The sequence below is a fragment of the Cicer arietinum genome, chromosome 4, assembly GCF_000331145.2.
Source record: "Cicer arietinum cultivar CDC Frontier isolate Library 1 chromosome 4, Cicar.CDCFrontier_v2.0, whole genome shotgun sequence".
Taxonomy (NCBI): Eukaryota; Viridiplantae; Streptophyta; class Magnoliopsida; order Fabales; family Fabaceae; genus Cicer; species Cicer arietinum.
In genome coordinates this window covers 3,135,509-3,157,415 of record NC_021163.2, presented here as the reverse complement: position 1 = coordinate 3,157,415, position 21,907 = coordinate 3,135,509, and the positions used below count along the sequence as shown (strand labels likewise).

Below are 21,907 nucleotides of genomic sequence, written 5' to 3'. Positions count from 1 at the left end.
TCTTTCCTTATTATCATTATCATGCTTAATTTAATGAACTAATTAATTATTTCTTCTTTCTTACCTCATTCCACTCGGTACATTTTGTCTTCTTCCCCCATTCATGTTTATGTAAATTGTTCTGTTTTCAATTCTCATCAACTAATTAATTATTTAAAAGGAATAATTATGTCTTCTATAACAACACATGATGCATTGCTTCAAAATTTTATATTAGTAATGAAATAAGAATAGACTTCCTCACATTCTCATAGCTGGCTTGTTTTATTTTTCAACCATCTCTTGCCAATTATCATTTTTTTTTAACTTACTATAAAATATTTGTTATTTTTAAATTTGGTTCTTTTTGCTACTATGTGAATTAGTTAAGTATGTTTGGAATGTTATAGAAAATCCTCATTTTTTTTCTCTAACTTTTGTTCTGTGTTTTATCATTTAGACTGACTCAGCAGCATATATTCACCAAGAGTAGTAGTTGTAATTTTTTGTGAAGATGGTTTTGGGAATAAGAACAAAGAGTAGAAAAAGTGTTTCAAATTCAATCCAAGTTAACTACAACATCCATGTTAAAGAGATCAAACCATGGCCACCTTCACAATCACTTAGGTCTGTTCAATCTGTGCTCCTGAACTGGGAAAATGGTGACCGAGTTTCGGGGTCTCTTGCCTCGAATGTCGGTAATGGAAAAATCGAGTTTAATGAACCTTTCAGGCTTTCAGTATTTATGTGTAGAGAAGCTTCCAAGAAAGGAAAAAACCACGAAAGTTTCAAGAAGAACTACTTAGAGTTTCACTTGTATGATAGGACAGTGAAGAGTCAACTTTTAGGATCAGCCGTTATAAATTTTGCAGAGTTTGGGATTATTAAGGAAGCTAAAGCCATAAGTGTTCAGTTGAACTGCAAGAAGAGTTTCAGGAACTCGGCGCAACCGTTTCTGTATGTTAATATTCAGCCATTTGATATAGAGTGTTCAAGCTCATCACCAAGCAGCAACTTTTCAAAGGAATTGTCACTAGAAAAGGAAGAAAGTGAGTTTGTATCACAGTCAGTTAGAGATGATGATCATGATGATGTTGAAATTGCATCTTTTACTGATGATGAAAATGATGACATTCCTTCAAATCCCTTGCAAACTATCAGATCTGCTTCAGATACTTCAGGAGGTTTGCCCCTTCTTAATTAAAAAGTACTAAAGTGATTTATTTTCTAATTGTGCTTAATGATAAATGATATTTGTGATTAATTGCTTTATACATTTATGGACATTATATTTGATAGGATATAGTCAATGAATATTAGAGTAGTTAGGAGTTAGTTAGTACAAGTTAGTTAATAATTAGTTAGTTAGTTGAGGTTGTTATAAGGCTATTTGTATAAATAGGGAGGTTATGGAGTTAGAGAGGTTCATCTTTGAATATTGTAATCAATTGTTCAATAGAGTAGCAACTCTATTATGAAGAGAAAACCCTTGGAGGAAAGATTTCTCTCGTAGCTCTCAATAAAAGTATTCTTTCTCAGGATTCCAATTCTTGGGTTCCTAACAATATTCCTTTGTTATGATTTGCCAGTAATTGACCATTTGACCACAAATTCTCTATCACTCTATTTAGCTGGATTTTGCTCAAGAAAAAACTACTATGATGCTTTACATTTGGTTATAGACTTATAGTATCAGTTGCTTCTTTTCCTCTTAATTGTCAGTGTGCACATATGCGTTGATCATTTGCATCAAGTTATGCTTGTTTGTATGCTGCTGCAATTCATGTTCTGTTGGTCTTAGCATATTTATGAAATGGGATGACTTTATCCTATATTTGATTGCTCATTTAACATTTGTGTATCAATTTTCATATAAGGTTGATTTTTTCTTCACCAAAAAAAAAAAATATAAGGTTGGTTTTTAAGTGTCATTTTAGCTCCACATAAAATGATCAAATATTTGAACTCTAAATTTGTTGACCGGTTCTTTTTGAATTGTACTTAGCTACTAGATACATAGTGAAGGAACTATATGGAACTATGAAGACGTATTACAGATGCTATAATTTTTATATTGATTACCTGATCTCTGGACTGTTAATATGCACGCAGAGATTAAATTTTCTAGTCTGTCATTTTTAATAGCCTGTTGAAATTTGATTTCAGACAGCATCGAAATCAGTGAAGGAGGAACAAAGGGATCTAATGGAAAATGTATTATACCCTCAGAAAGTACTTCTTCTAGCTTACTTGTAAACACAACGGCTGAAACATCCACACAGGTCAATGGCGTCAAATCTCCCTCTTCTTCTATGGTTCTACGCTCAGATACAGAAAACGCTGAAAATGGCAGGCCTTCTTTGCATAAAATTTCTGAGGGAAGTATCAAGGTTGCTGATGCAAGTTCTGAAATCCAAGAAAGCATTGAACAATCCCGTTCGCTAGATATCACTGGTGATATATTCAAAGCCAAATCTTCATCTTCGTTCATTTCATCAAGTATGAGATCACACTTCGAAATATCTTCCCAATCTCAAGTGACTCCAGAGGATAGCACAAATCAAGAAGATAGCTCAGAAAACCGGAGATATAAAGAAAAGAGTCCCGAGAAAGTTAGCAATGTTTTTAACATTGGTGTGATGGAGGACAAAGAGAAAATGGACAACAGAATAAGAGGACAAGAACAGTTTACTATAAGTAATGAAATGTTAGAAAATGTGCTTGATAATAATTTTTCAGATGATGAATCTACAAGGGCAGGAAAATTATGTAGTGATACTCTTCTGCCAAGTAAAAAACCACATGAACATCCAACAATTATTTCGACAAATGATAAAGCAGATGATGTGAGAAATGAAAAGTTTCTTTTACAACCTATTGAGACCTATGGGCAGTTCACCAGGAGTCAGAACTTAGATCAGGAAAATGGTGTTCATGTTGGTGTTGCTTGTCATAAAGACATTAATGTGAATGGAAGCTTTCTTAATGACAATACCGAATTGAAGGCTGAAGTTGAAAGGCTTCGTGAAGAGCTGAGGGAAGCTGCTGCTCTTGAAGCTTCAATGTACTCAGTTATTGCTGAACACGGCTCATCAAACAAGGTTCATGCACCTGCTCGGCGGTTGTCTAGATTCTACTTCCATGCTCATAGAGTTGGCTCCCCTGCTAAAATAGCTAGTGCAGCCCAGAGTACTATCTCAGGATTTGTTTTGGTTTCTAAAGTATGTGGGAATGATGTCCCAAGGTATATAAAAATTGATTTCTTAACTTTCTTAACTATGCTGAAATGATATAATAGTTCAGGAGCATACACCGACGATCTTGTTCTTATGGTTCTAAATTGCAACATAGCTTTTGATGAAAGTGTAGCCTAAGACAACAAACTTTCTATTCCTACATATGGAGAAAATGCTCCTTGTATGTGAAAAAACAATATAGAATTTTCTTTTCTATTGAGCATACATAAAATGGAATATTGAGAATGAATGTGTTTGAAGTTGTGGGATTTTAGATAAAAAAAGGAGAGAATATAATAAGAGCTCAAATATTATTAATAATAGTTTTATGTTAACTTGATTAAAATACTCAATATTAATCTCTATTTATAGAGATACATAGACTCAATCTTAAATCAGGAACAAATCATAATAATAATGAGAGATATTCTAAGATATCTCTGTGATTATAAATTGATCATAGGAAATAACTCAAGATACTCTAATATAATGTAAAAGATAATATAAGATATTTTTTAATATTCTAACACTTCCCTTCAAGCTAAAACTTACTAAGCTTTAGCTTGTTACAAGAAAACAATGTATTGTTCCGCAAAATAAAAAAGGCAACTCAAGGATGTAGGTGAAGTTGGAGAAAATTGCTATAAAGACAGCCTAGCCAAATAGCTTCAGTGATCATTAACCTGAGAGAAATTCATGGCAAGCAATTGAACAAAGCAAGGTCCGTCCTTCAAAAAAACTGCATTTGGAAGCTTCAAACCAATAATATTGGAGACCCAAATATTTAAACTTGAATCTGCTTCGAGGAGGGTGAGGCGTGCTTCAAGAAGAGAGAGGGGAGACCAATACATCTGGGACAAAGATGGAGCAAGTCGCAAGTGCATCTAGGACAAATTGCCAAGCTAAAGTGAGTCATGAAAATAAAAAACACCGTTTGGATGACCATGAACGGAAAAAGAAGTCATCATTAATATGATTCATATGTGGAAAAAGAGACCACTGGAATGATCGTCAGTGGAAATAGAAGCCACTGATATAATATGTTAGTAAGAACCAAATTGCATGACAAACACCGAACAAGAAGCAGCCTGTATGCTCGTGGCTCGAAATAAAAACTGAAAATAGATATGGAATCAGGAGGGAAAACCCAATTTGGACGACCGAAACATTGTGCCAGAAGGCGGACAGACGCGCTTGCGCTCGAGACTGGCGCGTGAGATGAATGCGCGAATCTTGGAGGCGCATGAGTGCACGTGGAGAAACTTTTGGCTTGAACAATCTGGGTTGTGTAGATTGGGAGATTTCGCACACAATGGAAGTGATTATGTCGGAAAATTTGCTGGAAAACTTTTTCAGCTGCGGCAATTGTAAGCGGAAGTGACAACAGTAAAAAAAAAAAAGATCATGTCAGAAAAGGGAAACTATGATTATATTTCCAAACTGTTAGGAACTCGGAAGCAGAATAGTGGTGAGACAATCCAAGGAGGATCGAAAGAGGCTTTAGATACCTTGAAGTTGTGGGATTTTAGATAAAAGAAGGAGAGAATATAATAAGAAATCAAATATTATTAATAATAGTATTATGCTAAGTTGATTACAAAAGACTCAATACTAATCTCTATTTATAGAGATACATAGGCCCAATCCTAAATCAAAGAACAAATCACAATAATAATGAGATATTCTAAAATATCTTTATGATTATAAATTGATCATAGGAAATAACTCAAGATACTCTAATATAATATAAAATATATTATAAGATATTTTCTAATATTCTAACGGAATGTATTCGAGAGAAAGTTGGATAAGCAAGTATTAAGGAGAATACAATTGAGATTTGAGAATACGATTGAGACTAATCTAAGGTGGTCTGTTCATGAGAGAACTAGGTCTCCAAGAAGAAAAAAGGTCAAATGGAATAATTTAATTAGGTGGACAAATAGAGCTTAGGGACAAATAGTTAAAAAAGACTTTTATATAAAGTTCGAAATTGGTTTTTAGTGAAAACATGACTTTTGTTATTAGAACATAATGATTGTTTTATCAATGTAATCAATCCCAACTAATGGGATAAAGATTGATTATTACTGTATCTATTGAAGTTTGTATGATTGATTATCGATTTCAAAAAGGCCTCAACATAGTTTTCATCATTTGCATGCAATTTAAACCAGTTCTTAGTTTTCTGTTTTGTAACCGTAAATAGGTTGACATTCTGGTTCTCAAACCTGATATTTCTGAGAGCAATTCTGAGCAAAGGAGTTGAAAGTATACACTTTGGTGATGGTCCATGCATCAACAATGAATGTTACGGCAATGATGATACTTTACACGAGGAGGAAAAAGAAAATACAGAAGAATGTTTGCGTAGCTGGCTGGATCCAGAGACATTCTTAGTTGCATTGGAAAAGGTTGAAGCATGGATATTCTCTCGAATTGTTGAGTCAGTATGGTGGCAGGTTGAATCATAAACCATCTTCTGCTTCTTCGTCATCTCTCTTGAAGCTTTGATTTGAAGCTGAATGGCCCTGTACTTTTTACTGATATTTTTGTGTTTGTTGTCCTCAGACTCTGACTCCGTACATGCAGTCTTCAGCAGCTAAAAGCTCTACCTCTAGGAAAACCTATGGGAAGAGATATACTATTGGGGATCAAGATCAAGGAAACTTTTCTATTGATTTATGGAAAAGAGCTTTCAAGGATGCATGTGAAAGGCTTTGTCCTCTTCGAGCTGGAGGGCTTGAATGTGGCTGCTTGCCTGTGATATCTAGAATGGTATAATTTAACATCTGTATTTCGGATACAACGAGTTTCAATGCTGGATTCATTCTTATATTCTTCTTTTTACATGTATATGGATGTAGATATATATGTTAAATAATATGACAAATCATCTAGCTTGGTTGATGTCTTCTTCACTCTGATTTTTAAGCCGTATCTTAAAATGTTGGAAATTCTGTTTAGTGGATATTTATTGTTAGAGATAACTTTGAAAACCATTTTTGGCAGATACTTGACACCCTAAGGTTCTTGTTGATTTGATTCTTGGCATGACATTGAACCTCTTTGGCCATGTGGTCATAACTTCAATCCTCACCATGCCTATTCATAGATGATTTAAATTTCTACATAAGGTCTGTTTTGTCCATGGTTTGAAATTAAAGGCCTTTGCATGAGTAACCCCTGTTTATTTCGAGATAAAAACCATTATCGGACCTGCTTTTGGGTTATTTGATTCTTGAAAGTTAAGGGAAACATAGGCTTTTTTCCTCGTGTTCACTGTATAGTAGTTATATCATTAGTTTATTCTTGAAAAGTTCAAAGTTGGATAGATAATGTAGATGTTCACGTTTTCTCTTTAAATAATTGAAATGCAAGCTGATTGAAATAGGACTTCTCTTGTGGTGGTAGGTGATGGAACAATTGGTTAATAGACTTGATGTGGCGATGTTCAATGCTATTCTTCGGGAATCAGCCGATGAGATGCCAACAGATCCTATATCTGACCCTATTAGTGATTCTAAGGTTCTTCCTATTGCAGCTGGAAAATCAGGTTTTGGGGCTGGTGCTCAACTAAAGAATGCCGTGAGTGACTAAACTTTTGATCTTTTGAGAATATGATTTTTGAATTCATTATCATCATTCAAAATTTGAAATTAATTTGAACTTCGAAGTTTTTAATCTTTGATGCATTCATAGTTAACACTATTTTAGAGGTATGAAGTTTTTCTTTTCCTGGGTACCCCCTCTGCTTAAAACACATCCTTTTTAAGTTTGCTTAGACATACTCCTTGGCCCTTGCAATGTCCTTGTAAATTTGTTGGATGATGACGTATATTTAAATAAATGTTGTCAGTGATGCTCTATGTTGTGCATCTTTGGTAATGAAGTAATGAACGTACTCTTGGTAACTTCACATTGTCTATACTCAGGTTGGTGACTGGTCAAGATGGCTTTCAGATTTGTTTGGCATTGATGATTGTGACTCTCATGAAGACAAAAATGAAAATGATGACTCAAAATATGAATCGTCCTTCAAACCTTTCCTTCTCCTGAATGCGTTGAGTGATCTTATGATGCTTCCTTTTGATATGCTGGCAGACGTGTCTATGAGAAAAGAGGTTTGATTAGTTTTGATTGGTTGAGTTGTGTTTTTCATTTCTACTTTTTGGGAAATAGATTTTAATTTTGCAAAAATTTTCGATAGGTATGTCCTAGATTTGGCATATCATTGATAAAACAGGTTGTCTACAATTTTGTTCCCGATGAGTTCTCCCCCGGACCTGTTCCGGATGCTGTTCTCGAGGCCTTGAACAATGAGGTTGGTTAATTTGTTTCATGATTTTTCTTTCTCTTTGAGTACAGGCAATAACTATGATGAGGTCAGTGGATTATATCAATGCCTACATTCTGTGTTTGCCTATGCATTGTTTTAGCCCTTTAACTTTTAACATAGAGTGAAAAATAGAGTTAAAGTGGCATATGTCAGTCTAAATCTGTTTTACATTGACCACCCATAATAATTCACTATTTTTTCACTTTATACAATCTCAAATTGAACTATACACATAAGAGGGGAGTGATGTGGCAAAATAGTGAACTATCATTTAGCGTGTCAGTCTAATACTGATTTATACTCACAGTGCATGTCTTTTAAACTAAAAACATATATAAATGTAACTATTATTTTCTTGATTTTAGGATATTCAGGATGATGAAGGGTCCATAACAAGTTTTCCATGCAGTGCTGGTTCCACATCCTATGCACCACCTCCAGCTTCTTCAGTTGTGGGTATGCTTCAAGAAGTGGGAACCCCTTCACTAAGAAGTGGATCATTTGTGCTTAAAAAGTTATATACAAGTGATGATGAACTTGATGAGTTAGATTCACCACTTTCTGCTCTTGGCATGGATGATCCTAAGAAAAAATTTGCGGTAGTAAAGGGAGGTCGTAAGGTTGTTCGATATGAACTTTTGCGAGAAGTGTGGAAGAGTAGTGAATAACATATATTCAATCATTGTTTTATTTTTTTTGTATATTTAATTACAATTTAGTCTAGTATAGCAGCTTTTGTTTTTAACAATAATAAAGAGTAATAATAATATTGGCCTTTTAAAATCTTGTACCTTTTATATCATAGAACTGGTAAAGGAAGTTCATTTTATATATGAGAAGTTCATTTTATATATGAGAAGTTATTGTCTAAGTGAGTGAAATTGTATCCTCATATATTAGACAAGCATCCACCAAATTTGGTTTCATAATTTGACTTGCAACGTGAGGAATAACTTTTGGAAAAAGACCACGATAAAGTTTTCTACAAATTTAGTAGTTATTCATGTTTGTTCCTTTGTTTGAATTATCGTGGCATTCGGGTGGAAGTGATTGGTGGGTGTTGAACAACGATAAGGCTGGTGTCTATGCAGTTAATGAGGCCTACAATATCATTACGAATGATGTATTGGTTCAATGTCTCCCTTCAATCAATATTTATGGAATTCATTGGTTCCTTTAAAGACTGTACTTTTGGTTTGGAGGTTGTTTAACATGTTACCAACAAAAGACAATTTGCTTAGGAGGAATATTGATTGAGGATGATATTGGTTGCGTGGAGGTTGTGGTGGAGTTGAGTCGGCTTCACATGTTTTCTTTGAATGTAATTCATTTTGCAGGTATTTGGCAAGCCATTTTTGGATGGTTAGGTGTTGCTGGAGTGCTACTAATTTAATGCTTCGAGCATATGGAGCAACTTTCATGTTTAGTTGGCGGTGGCAGGGTATTCAATCAACGATTGGTGCTGAGATTGGTTTGTGATCATGTGGACAATATGGAAGGTAAGGAATGCAATCATCTTCTGCAATAAGGAGTTGAATATTCAACAATGGAAAGTGTAAGAGTTCATGTGTGGAACTGGCTGAGGGTGGATGTTAAGGGTTTTGATTTCTCTATTCATCAATGGTTCCTTTGTCTATTAGTTTTCTTAGAGGGCAGCCGGTTCGCACAAGGTTTAAGGAGAAACCTGCAGTTTTATTCTGAAGTGTCTGATAGTTTATTTAATCTAAAATTACATGGAATCATTAAAATTCTACCACATTTATGCTAATCTGTTGGTGTAGGATCATAATCTGGTAAGACCGAATGAGTTGGTTTTGTTTTGTTATAGGTTTGCTTATACTGTGTGCAATTGGTATGGGCTACCACAATGGAATTGAAGATGCAAGAAATCATGAATTTGGTTTAATTGATGCTTTATTGAGCTGACTGAATTTGCTTTGGAGATTTTTTTTGTCTGTTGTGAATTAAGCTATATTGTTGGTGTTACAAACGAATATGAAGTGTTGGTGTCAACCGTCAAGCACTTGAGCAAGTTTGGTACTTCATATTTTCATTTTGACGAATTTGTAGGGGATTTTGTTGGTACTGACTGAGCTAATTTGTGTTTATTCTATTATATACACAACTGGTGTATCTTTGTGGCAAATATGCACACATCTTGTACTTGGTTAGTAATTTTAATACAATTTTAGCTTCTTCACATAGAAGACTAAATGCAACAAACACAAACACATTTTAATGAAATTGTCTCATTCACAAAGGGAAACAATAAAACACATGAAACAACATTAACAATCAAAGCCACAAATAGATGTAGTTTTTGAAAGCCCAAAAGCTCGTGACTTTCCTATCCCATCCTTAATTGATATATTTTTTTTTTTTGAATAACCTTATTTGATATAATTATATACATAACACAATTTTATGTGTTGAATTTGAGTACATAGTTGAAATCAGGGGTAGCAGGAAAACTCAACCACCACACCATTGCTGCAAACAAAAGTGTGATCCCCTCTCATTAGCTACATGCAACCGTCAACGACACAAACGAGAAACTTACTTGAAAGAGTTCTGCGAGGATATCAGATTGAATTTTATGAGGGAGGTTAAATGGTCCAATTGCTAGTTTATAGGGTTGATTTCTAAAATAGTGAAATATGTGCTATTTATTTTTTTGTGGGGGTGCATGTACAAGATTTTATTAAGATTTTTTGCTGATAGTTTGAAAAAGGTGGTTGGGAAGGTCATTTCAGAGACCTTGTCGGCTTTTGCTTGTGATAGACAAATTCATGATGAGATTTAATTAATAGCTAATGAAGTTGTGAATGAGGTGAAGAAATATTTAAGATTGATTTTGAGATAGTTTATGGTTCAGTTGAACGAGGTTATTTTGATTTAGCGACGGGGAGCACGACCTTTCTAGGAAAATGGAGACAGTGGATTTTTGGAGTGTGGGAGTCCTATTAATGTTTAAAAATTCAGAGTGGAAGACAATAATTTCAGTGTTTCTCGTTTGCAGTTTGTCGATGATGATATGTTGATTATGGAGGAGAATAGTTGGACAAATATCAGAGCACTTAAGGAAAATATGTTTTTATTTGTGGTGTAATCGGTTGCCGTCACAAGTTAATTTGGTACGACGTGATATCTTATTTGCAGATGTGAATCTTTGTGTTAGTAGTGTGGAGTTGTTGAATCAATAAATCAGTTTTTCTTTGATTGTATGGTGTATGGGGGAATGTAGGTTGGTATTTTGTGTTGGTTAGGTGTATCTAGTGTTATGTCTAACTAGTGTGTGGCTTTTGGAGGTCTTTGTCGTTGAAGTCATATTTTTCGTCTAACATATCATTTATATTTGATTGATGATGGCATAGTCTATTTGAAAAGGCCGCAATGAGTGGTTTTTAACTCGCAAGTTGTGAATGTTCAAAGAATTCTCGAAGATGTTAAGATTCTCTCAAGGTCTTGGCTTAAATCTCATACAAAGGGTTTCAATTATCAATTATTTATGTGGTGTGATCAATATGTTCTTTGTCTAGGTATTGGTGATAGTTAAGTAGTTGTGGTGTAGTACTTAAGTTTCTTTTTTTTTGAAGGGTTGTTCTGTTTTTTGTACCTTTTTTATTTAGGATTCTTTTTTATGTTGTTTTGTAACCGTTGTTTTTTTTTTCTGGACATGTCTTGTGCTTTGAACTTTTTATTTGAATGAGTTATTCTTTGAATTTTTCAAAAAGAGAAATTAATATCACTTTTTTGTTTTTGTATTTCATGGGTACTATATTAATCTAACGGCTAACATTTATTTTCGTCCAGGGAATGGAAATATATCGATTGGAAATCCAAATTCATTTATTTTTATTCAACCATTATTAATTTAAACTTTAGCATTTATATTGCGCTTCTCACTTTAAAAAATATTTTATTTTCACGAGATTAATTATTATGTAAAATGAAAATGTAAAATTAATTTACACATAAATCTAATCAAATTATTCTAAATGTATTTGGATGAGATAATTGGAAATCTTTGATAAATTAAAATTGCAGACAATTCACATGTTTAAATTGAATTATTTTTATTTATAAATTTTTTTATAATGATAAAATGATTGTTCTTTTAAAAAAATGAGCTATTTTTGTAAATTTTAAAAGTTTTGGGACAAAAATAAAAATTATATTTGGATCAAAACTGAAATTTTGTAAAAATTGGCATACTATTTTGCAATTTTATGGACCAAATTGCAAAAAAAAAATGACTAATATGCAAATTTTAAAACATATAGAGTCAAAATTGAAAACTTGCACAAATTATTGGGACCATTTCATTATATATATATATATATAGCTTTGAAATTATTAGGTTTTAAGTGGTATTTTAAATTCTTTAAATTTAGCTTTGATAAAATACTTCATAAAATCCCTTGATTTTGAAAATCCTCCAAACTTATTATCCAAGATAATTTGCTTGAAGGATTTGAATTTCTCTAAATAATTACATTCCTTCATCCAAATATATCTCTAAAGATAGGCTAAATAAATTTTTAGTTCATATAAATGGTCCGTTTGTTTATAATTTAAAAAAAAAATTATTTTTATAGTATTTTATGTTTTTGCTATAACATTTTTAAAAAGGAATTTTAAAAATAAAGCCTCAAATAAAAAATTGGTTTAAATAGTTATCTCAAAATATCATTTTAATTATTTCATCTATTTGCTATTTTTTTTTTAGATAATAAAATTTCAATAAATGATTAAAATGAAAAGTTATTTTGAGAAAATCTTCATAAAAATCATTTTTGAAAGATATATATTTTTTAAAAATAATTTTTATCGTGTTAAAATCTCTAATAAGAATATTTAAGTGCGTAAACCACTATTTTAGTTTTTGAGAGTATAGAACGTTTTTGTTTTGGTCACTAACTAAACAGAAAACCTAAACTAGTCATCGCATAATCAAAATAGTCACTGAAAGATTCAACTAATTATCATGAAATTCTATGAAAGATATAATTTACTATCAAAATAGTCTATGACCGTTATAACGTCAAGGACTAAAATGAATGATATTTTGATAATTCCATGACTAATTTGAGTTTTTTCCGAATCAGAGACCAAAATGACAACGTTCTATATTTTTAGAGACTAAAATGATGGTTATCATATTTAAGTTATTGAATGTCAAAATAATATTTTTAATCGATAACAAATAAGTCTAAAACAACTTCTACTATTTTTAAGTAATTTATCATAAAAATCATTTAAAAAATATAAAGTTAAAATCACTTATTAAAAATCTTATTTATAAACATGTTGACAACATTGTAAAAATATCACCCACAAAAAAATAAAATTAAAATTCAATTTTTAAATCTATATTTCAGTACTTTAATCTTGAATTTATGATATTTAAAAATTTTATTTTTTTTATAAAATAAATTTTTTTAAATGGCTTAAATTAATTTGCTTGAATAGGTGAATTTATATACATAACATACACTAACAAATTAACATAAACCGTTTAAAAAAATCAGTTAAATGAAACACAATGACATTAGGTGATTACCACAAAACACGTATTTATATTAAAGTCCTATAATAATAAATTCACTTGAATATAGGGTACTTGAAAATATAGGTTGTTGAATATTTTGTTCATAAATAAGTCAAAAATCTAAATTAATATTTAAATTAATAAAATAATTTTTGAAAGATATGATTTACTATTATAAATGTTCTTAAAATATATAATTTACTATTAAAATAGTTCATGATCTTATAATATGAAAAGCTAAATTGGTTGACATTTTAATAACTTTAGGACTAATTTGAATTTTTTTGGTTCAAGGACTAAAATTATAGTTTATCCATAATTAAATTAAGAGAAATGCCAAAAGTGCCTCAAAAATATTTATTAATAGTTTAAATATAAAAAAAATTAAAATTTATGTAATTTGTAGTTTAAGAGAGTCGGAGTTTTATAATGAAAAGTTGAGACTGACTTTTTTAGATAATCATATATCATTTAAATAATTTATTAAATGCTTTTATTTGATATATTCTTTTTTTAAAATTGTAAAAGATATAGACTTCACCCACGTGCACGTTGTAGTGTGATTGTTTGTTGGGTGTTCTGATTTTCGTAGCATAGGTATAATCTTCCCTGTTGTAAGCTTGTTAAAGTGGATCGTGAGAAAATGGTCCTCAAGAAAAGTCTAAATGCATGATAAGTTAGTATACTCTCCTTTCCAGAAGAATGGTTTGGCTAAAGTAAAAGAGACTCAAGTGGGTTGTGCTGAATACTGCTCATCGTGTTGATAAATCAGTTGTGCATCCAATAAATAATATACCTACTCAAAAGTGTAAAGATAATAACCCTCTTTTAGGATTTGTCAACTCCACTATATATATTAAAAATCACCGTTGATAAAGAGGTTTTTAGTCTTGATATCTTGCAGGTTTTTAGTCTTGATATCTTGCACTAATATCGCGATTCAAACGATAATTTTAGTTTTTTTTCTTTGAAGTAGAGAGTTCTAACAATGCAATACACAACACCTTTGAAACAAATTCATCTAATTCAAATAACACATAACAATAAAGAGAGATGATCATTAATATCTAAATATTGTATCAATGTCTTAGAAACATACCATTAAAAATTATTAAATTCCTTATGTTTTGGGGACAAAAATAGATTCAAGGTCTATGATGGCTAGTATGACATATTCAAATATTATTGATATTTATGATTCTAGTGGAAAAAAAAAAGATAGAAAATATATTAATGAGAAAGAAAACGTATCAATTATTCGACATTTAGATAATCAACTTAATGCTTGCGAAGAACTTTGGACATAGGTGATTTCAAATGAAATGAAAAAATAAGAAGGAAGCTCGGTTACATGATTCACACTAAAAGAACCAATTGATCAAATTACAGAAATTAAAAAAACTTGATAGTTGTATTAAATTTGTTAACAATTGATATTTTATTTTTATAATTTTATTCTTCAATAACAAATATTATAGTATTTATGATTAATTATAAAAATGTATATGAATTAATTATGAGATATTTTAATAAATAAATAATTAATATAATTGAAAATTTAGAAATAATTATATAAAAAACAAACAATTTTTTTTCTCAAAAGTATCTTATGTTTAGAAAAGGAAGTAATATTTTGTTTAGTAAGTTATTTAGAGATATGCACAAGTGTAAGCAAATAGATATAAGCATTTTATTTGAAAAATAAATAAATATTAAGTTGGATATAATATAAACGGCTTAAGAAATTTAAATTATATTTTTTATTGAAAAGGATTATATTGAAGTAAAAATCAAATTTTATTAAAATTAAACTAAATTATACAAATTAAAATTCAATTTAAATTTTAAATTAAAGTTTGACATATAATATTTTGACATTAATTATATTCAGTTGAAAAAAAAATCAAAATATCTATATTCGAGGTAAATTATATATTTATCTCCAATATAAATTATATCAAAAAAAAATTATTGAATTAAATATTCATGTTTTAAATTTAAATAAATCATGTTAACAAAAAAATTTATATTTGGTATTTTATTTTGTAAAGAGATTTACAATTTATTTTTTGACATGTATTATTTTTTGTATAATGTGTTTATATTTTGATTTATACTTTAATAGATATAATATACATACATTTAATAGTGTTTTTATGTATAATACATTTAATAGTTCTTATTATGAAAATAATTGAAATATTTTATTTTATGTCATGATAGATTCATAATTTTTTTTTGTATGTGGTTGATTTATCTTTCAATAAATATTATGCATAAATTATTTTATATAACATAATATTTAATATTTGGTATGTGTTATATTTTATAGTCAAAGATTAATAACTTCATTTTTGACTTGTATTGTCTTAGTGCAATGTTATTTATATTTTGATTTATATTTTAAGAGTGCATATCAACTTACTCGAGGAGTGATTTTTACCAAAGTTACTTCGCATGATGACACTTTGTAGATATTGAGTTTTACTAATCTAATTATAATAGTTTTTATTGAATAAATTAAATTTGCAAAATCTTAACTATTTAATTTTGTTCTCTTCATTGAATAAATTCAATTCAATGTATAATATATTTTTTAAAATACAAGTAAAATACTGATTTTAAAATTATATAGTTTATTAATAATTAGATCATTGAACATGTCTAGAAAAATTTATTAACAGATTAATTTTGACAAGAGTTATTACTGAAAAGTTACGTTACCAATATTTTAATAACCATTATTAATAAAACTTAATCGCTGTAATTAGATATATATATATATATATATAATCTAATTTTATCATCATTTATATATATTAAATATTTCTTTTTATAAATGATTTAATATTGTATGTTTTATATATTTTAATGAGAGGTTAATAATTTATATTTTTGAGTTATATTGTCTAATTGTGGTTTGGGGTTTTGAAGATTTGGGAGAGTTAGAGTGACAAGTTCAACTCTGATTTTTCTTTTTAATAAAATTAACAACTAATTATTAATATTGATTATTTCAAAAAAAAAATCTTTTATAGATTAATTATTGTATTTTACCATGTACATTAATTAAATATACTACATTTAAATAATTTTATTTAATATATATTTTTAAGATAAGGAGTAATTGTAACATTAATTGCCGAATGATTTAGGGGATGCAATGTCAAATGCAATTTGTTGCATAAACCTTCTTTTATATAACATATATAATTTAATAATAATAATAATGTTTTCTTTTGACTAAATAATAATAATAATAATGTTCTGGCAAGGTTCACATTAATTTATATATAAAAAAAGGCACACATTGAATTACAATTAGTCTTACAAAGCATGAACCTTCCCAATATTTATTTATGCATTTTGGACCCATTTATTACATATGATAAAAAAATTGATTTTGACATTTTATAATTTAAAAATTATTTGTTAGAGATTGTAAAAAAAAATAGAAGTTGTTTTACTGTAATAAAAATCAATTTTATAAGAAACTACTCAAAATAACTTTTCATTTGAAGTAATGTATAAATTATATTCATATTTTATTTTTTAAAATTGTAATGTAACAGGCATATAAAAACTTTTAAAATTAATTATTTTATCAAAAACTATATTTTAAAAAATAAACAGGAATCTTGTGAGGATGGTCTTAAAGATTATGAAGAAATGTGATGAATGTTGTCAACATCTTCTCTTATATAAAGCACTAAAGTGAGGAGGCACAGTAAAGTATTCCATAGTGTGTTCTCTCCTTTGAATCACTATGGCCAACAATTTTGTTACGTTAAATCAGCTTTATTTTGCATGCAGATTCTGCAATCATGGTTTCAACAACCCACAAGCATTCATAGCTCATATCGAGTTTCATGTCATTCAAATGCAAAACCATATCAACTCTCACAATCTAAGAGTTTGTATGCAAAACAATTTTCCTAGACCAATGTCAATGTATGGAAACAGAGTTTTTCAGGGGACACAACAATACCAAACTTTATTGCTGTCTCAGCCAAGAATCGTTAATAACTTTTCTTGTAACGTGCAAGTTGTTGTTCCACAACAACCTCACGTGCCATCTCCTCCTCATAGGAATGATATTACTCACGTGACATCTTTGCCACCTCCACCAACACCTCAAGAGGTGTCTCCAATTGATGGAACTAAGCCATATATTGACATGCTGGATAAGCCAATTGAGAACAATGTCATTGATCATTCTGATATCAATGACCACACATTGGATCTCAAGTTAGGACTCTAGAGAAGGAATTCCTTCGTTTTGTTTAGTGTCTTGAGTTATCATTGCACACAACTATTTCCTTTAAAATAAAGTTGTGGTGTTATTAATAAAATATTTCATTTTTATGCAATTTTTGGGTGTACATTTTCTTTATTCATGCATCTAACTAATCATGTTTTATCATTTAAATATTTGTGAAAGAATTTTAAGAACTAACAAACATATCAACGAAACGATAATATACTGTGATTTGATTGAATACATATATAAAAAGTTATTTAGAAAAAAATAAAGAAAATTTACGTTTTTATTCTTTAAAGTTTGATCCATTTCTTTTAGATCCTTTAATTTTTTTTCTTCGATTTATCCTTTAAGATTCAAAGTGTGCAAGGCGTGGTTTTTTATTTTATTTTTTTAATATCATTACAAAAAAATGGGTTTGAGTGTTGCAATGTTGACATGTGTGACCGTAACGTATCAAGTCTAAGTCAACAAATTATAAATATTTTTTTAAATAAATTTTTATTAAATTATAAATATTAGATTCCAATAAAAAAAAATAGAAGTTGAACTCAAAATTTAAAAACCCCAAAATCCTAACACAAAAGAATTTTGTTTTTATGATTTTCCATCTATTTCCACCATCATATGGTTCTTCAAATCTATTTATGTTTTTGAGTGTCAAACCCAAAAATTGAAAGAAACAGCCATAACAGAGAGAGAAGATATGACAAAGCTATTTAAGAAGAAAATAGAGGGAAGCTTGAGATTGGTGAAAGATAGGAAAAGGGATGAAGGTGTGAGAAGGCCTTTCTTTTCCTCTTCTTCTGCGCATGAAAATAATTAAATGGGAAAGGGAATCTGCACCGTTGTTTTAAGATCTTATGGTGCAGATTGCACAATTAGTTCTTCACAACTAATCAATATTGGTCATCTATTTAGACCAGAAAGTCAAAATACACTAGCGCTGTTACTATGTCTAATATGTATTTGAAAATACAAAGAATAAAATAATAATGTTTATGGAAAATCCCAAATTAGGTTAGTTTCAATTGGTTTTTAATAATAAATAATTTAAAGAAAAAAACTAATTTATATTCAAATTCGTCTGGAAAAGTTATTTATCGAAATTATAATAAAATACTCTCATATATATATATATAATTGCTATTTATTAAAATAAAATTATAAAAGAAACCGACAAAAAAATTTATATATATATATAATAATGCTATTTATTGCGAACAAAAATATAAAAAAAAATTGATGAGTGTGACATGTCGCTTGTTTAAAAAATTATCCAAGTAATTATTTCCATATGCGGTGAAAAACACGAGGAATGGGTGAAAGACAATCAATAAAAATGTTCGTTTCTATAATTTCTTGCAATATTATTTGTAAAATTAAACATTTTTTGTGTAAAAAATTGTCCAAATAATTATTTCCATATGTGGTGGAAAATGCGAGGAATGGGTGAAAGACAATCAATAAAAAATGTTCGCTTTTATAATTTCTTGCAATATATTGTTTGTAAAATTAAACATCTTTTGTGCAAAAAATTGTTCAAGCAATTATTTCTATATGTGGGGGAAAACACGAGGAATGGGTGAAAGACAATCAATAAAAAATATTCGCTTTTATAATTTCTTGCAATATATTGTTTGTAAAATTAAACATTTTTCGTGTAAAAAATTGTCCAAGTAATTATTTTCATATGTGGTGGAAAACACGAGGAATGGATGAAAGACAACCAATAAAAAAATGTCCACTTTTATAATTTCTCGTAATATATTATTTATTAAATTAAACATTTTTCATGTAAAAAATTGTCCAAATAATTATTTCTATATGTGGTGGAAAACACGAGGAATGGGTGAAAGACAACCAATAAAAAATGTTCGCTTTTATAATTTTTCGTAATATATTATTTGTTAAATTAACCATTTTTCATGTAAAAAATTGTCCAAATAATTATTTCCATATGTGGTGGAAAACACGAGGAATGGGTGAAAGACAACCAATAAAAAATGTTCGCTTTTATAATTTCTCGCAATATATTATTTGTTAAATTAAACATTTTTCGTGTAAATATATATATATAGTTGGTGAAAATAATTGTTAGATAAATAGATAGATAGAACAGTGTAAATAACTTATATTCAAGTGTGACTTGCTAATTACTAAATTTAGTATGGTTGTTTAATTAAAATCATAAAAATAAAAAAATAAAAATAAAAGTTCCATAAATAAAGGGTAATTGTGATATAAATGAGTTAAACAAGCTAAACTCAAATTTTATTCTTTTATAACAAATTAAATTAAAATTTCATATTAAATTTATGTAGATAAATAAGTTAAACTAGCAATACATTTTTTGACAAAGATAACTCAAGTGATTGTGGGCTAGGACACCTATATCCTAGGGAATAATTTTGAATAGCATTATTAATTACTAATATTTATCAATTTTAAAATAAAGTCAAACCAAACGTGACTCAATTACACCAATACACATGTATAATAATTATTAAGTTTTTAGAATTTTAAATATTTATTTTTAAATCAACGACATTAATTCAAACTTTTACAATTTAATACACTTGTATCACTTTAAAATCAAAATTTTCCTTTTCAAATATATAATTGATTTATTTATCTTTATTATTGATTCCTTTTGTCTTAATCTTCTAGTTCTGATACATAAATATTTTTTATATACTTCAATTTTAATTAAAAGATAAATAATATATAATCAACAATTAATATTGTATTTGTAATAAAATCAAGTACTGTCAATTAATTCCACATTAATCGAAATTCATTTACCAATTGAGCTATTGATAAATTTTCTTTTTCATTGGTGATAATTACAACAAATTTGCATTACTTTCAATATGCATTTATATATATATGCCATTTTTTTTTACTATCTTAAATGGAAATGTAATAAATGTTCTGAAATAAAATAAAAATAAATTGTGAATATTTAAAATGGTTATATATGCATTGAATGACTATGAATATTTTCTCATATAAAAAGGCCTCAACCCCCCTATAATGTCTTAATTCTTCAAAATTCCATTAATCCTAAATCATGGGCGACAATTTCCCTCATGAAAACAACCATAGCAATGGCAATAAGAATATTGTATGTGGATTGTGCAACCAAGCTTTCACTAACTTCCAATCACTCATAAATCATATTGAGGCTCATATGGCTACAGAAAATCTTGCATTAAGAAGGCTTAATAATCCTTTACAACTCAATTTTTCAACACCAATGCCGATGCAGGAGACCACAAACTTTGTTAAAAGTACGATATTTCAAGAACCACATCAACAACAACATTCTCAACATGTTATGTCACATGTTGGGAATAATAATGTTGCTGACGTAACATCATTTTCATTTTCAGCTCCACAAGAAGTTCATATGGAAGTGTCTCCTATTGATGGAACTAAGCCATACATCAACATGTTGGATAAACCCATCGATAACAATGTGTTGATCAATTCAGATAACATCAATGATGACACATTGTTGGATTTGGAGCTAAAGCTCTAGAGCTTTTTTTAAAGGAATTTTGTTTTTGTTGAACTTTTTTTTTTCTTATATGAATTTGTTCCTTTGGTTTAGTGTATCAAGATGTGATATTGTTTGTCAATGTCTATGTATTGAGCTAATTAAAGTCCGGTCCTATTGTGTTAATTTCCATTTTGCCATAAAAATATGTCAGTGATTAGTTTTAGTTTTTTTTTTTTTTTAATCAAATGTGAGTGATTAGTTGAAAGTTGAAAACTTAATTTTTATTTGATAATTGTTAGTTGGAAGAAGAAAATTATTATTCTATAGTTTATTGTATTGGAATTCTTTAGTAAAATTAACTCATAAACATAAAATAATCAGGGCCGACCCAACACATTAATTAGGAGGTCTAAAGCGAAATTATTAGATATGTCATTTTTAAAAATTAATAATAAATTAATAATATTTTATTTAATAACTATATAAAATTTCTTTAGTAGAATTAATAGTATTTTTAAATATATTTTTTCTATATTTTTTAAAAAATAAAATAAGACATTTTAATTGTTCTATTGCAACATCAAGAACTCATGTAAAATTTTTCATCTTTTACTCGAAGAAGAAAATAGTGTGTATACTATCACTCCAGTAACTCATGTTAGCAATATGTACACTACTTTGTCTCATGATTTCTCAGTTTATAGCTAACATTTCTTATCGATCAATTTGCTCACTTTTGTCTCATAATTTCTAACTAATATTTTTCAATTTATATAAATTTTGTCGGTTGATAGCAATACACGACTTAAAAATATCAATCTAAATAAACTTAAGAGAATCTTTATAATATATTATTGAGGCTTTATATTTTAAAGTACAAAAATATTTTTTTGGCTAATATCAAAATATATGTTTTTATAATTTTTTTATAATATTAAAAAAAATTGCTGAAGTTCACGACAGGCTTGTCTATGAAACCAACGAAATGTACTTTGTGTAATTTAGTTATTACTATTTCACCATTATTTATCTTTTA

General features: G+C 28.9%; 1 protein-coding gene across 3 annotated transcripts in view; it reads left to right on the top strand.

Annotated features, from left to right (window-relative positions):
* The window catches only part of LOC101504250 (uncharacterized), a 9,256-nt gene extending 851 nt beyond the window's left edge, over positions 1–8,405 (top strand). For 2 of the 3 annotated variants that reach the window (XM_004495310.4, XM_004495309.4), the window contains exons 2-9: positions 440–1,163; positions 2,146–3,223; positions 5,425–5,677; positions 5,787–5,993; positions 6,630–6,803; positions 7,151–7,339; positions 7,426–7,539; positions 7,920–8,405. In XM_004495310.4, coding sequence (XP_004495367.1) covers positions 494–1,163; positions 2,146–3,223; positions 5,425–5,677; positions 5,787–5,993; positions 6,630–6,803; positions 7,151–7,339; positions 7,426–7,539; positions 7,920–8,222 — 2,988 coding nt within the window. In that variant the 5' untranslated portion in view covers positions 440–493 and the 3' untranslated portion in view covers positions 8,223–8,405. Of the gene's footprint in view, positions 1–112; positions 1,164–2,145; positions 3,224–5,424; positions 5,678–5,786; positions 5,994–6,629; positions 6,804–7,150; positions 7,340–7,425; positions 7,540–7,919 lie in introns of those variants that run through there. The other variant, XM_073367544.1, reaches the window with a different exon arrangement.
* Positions 8,406–21,907: the final 13,502 nt, after the last annotated feature.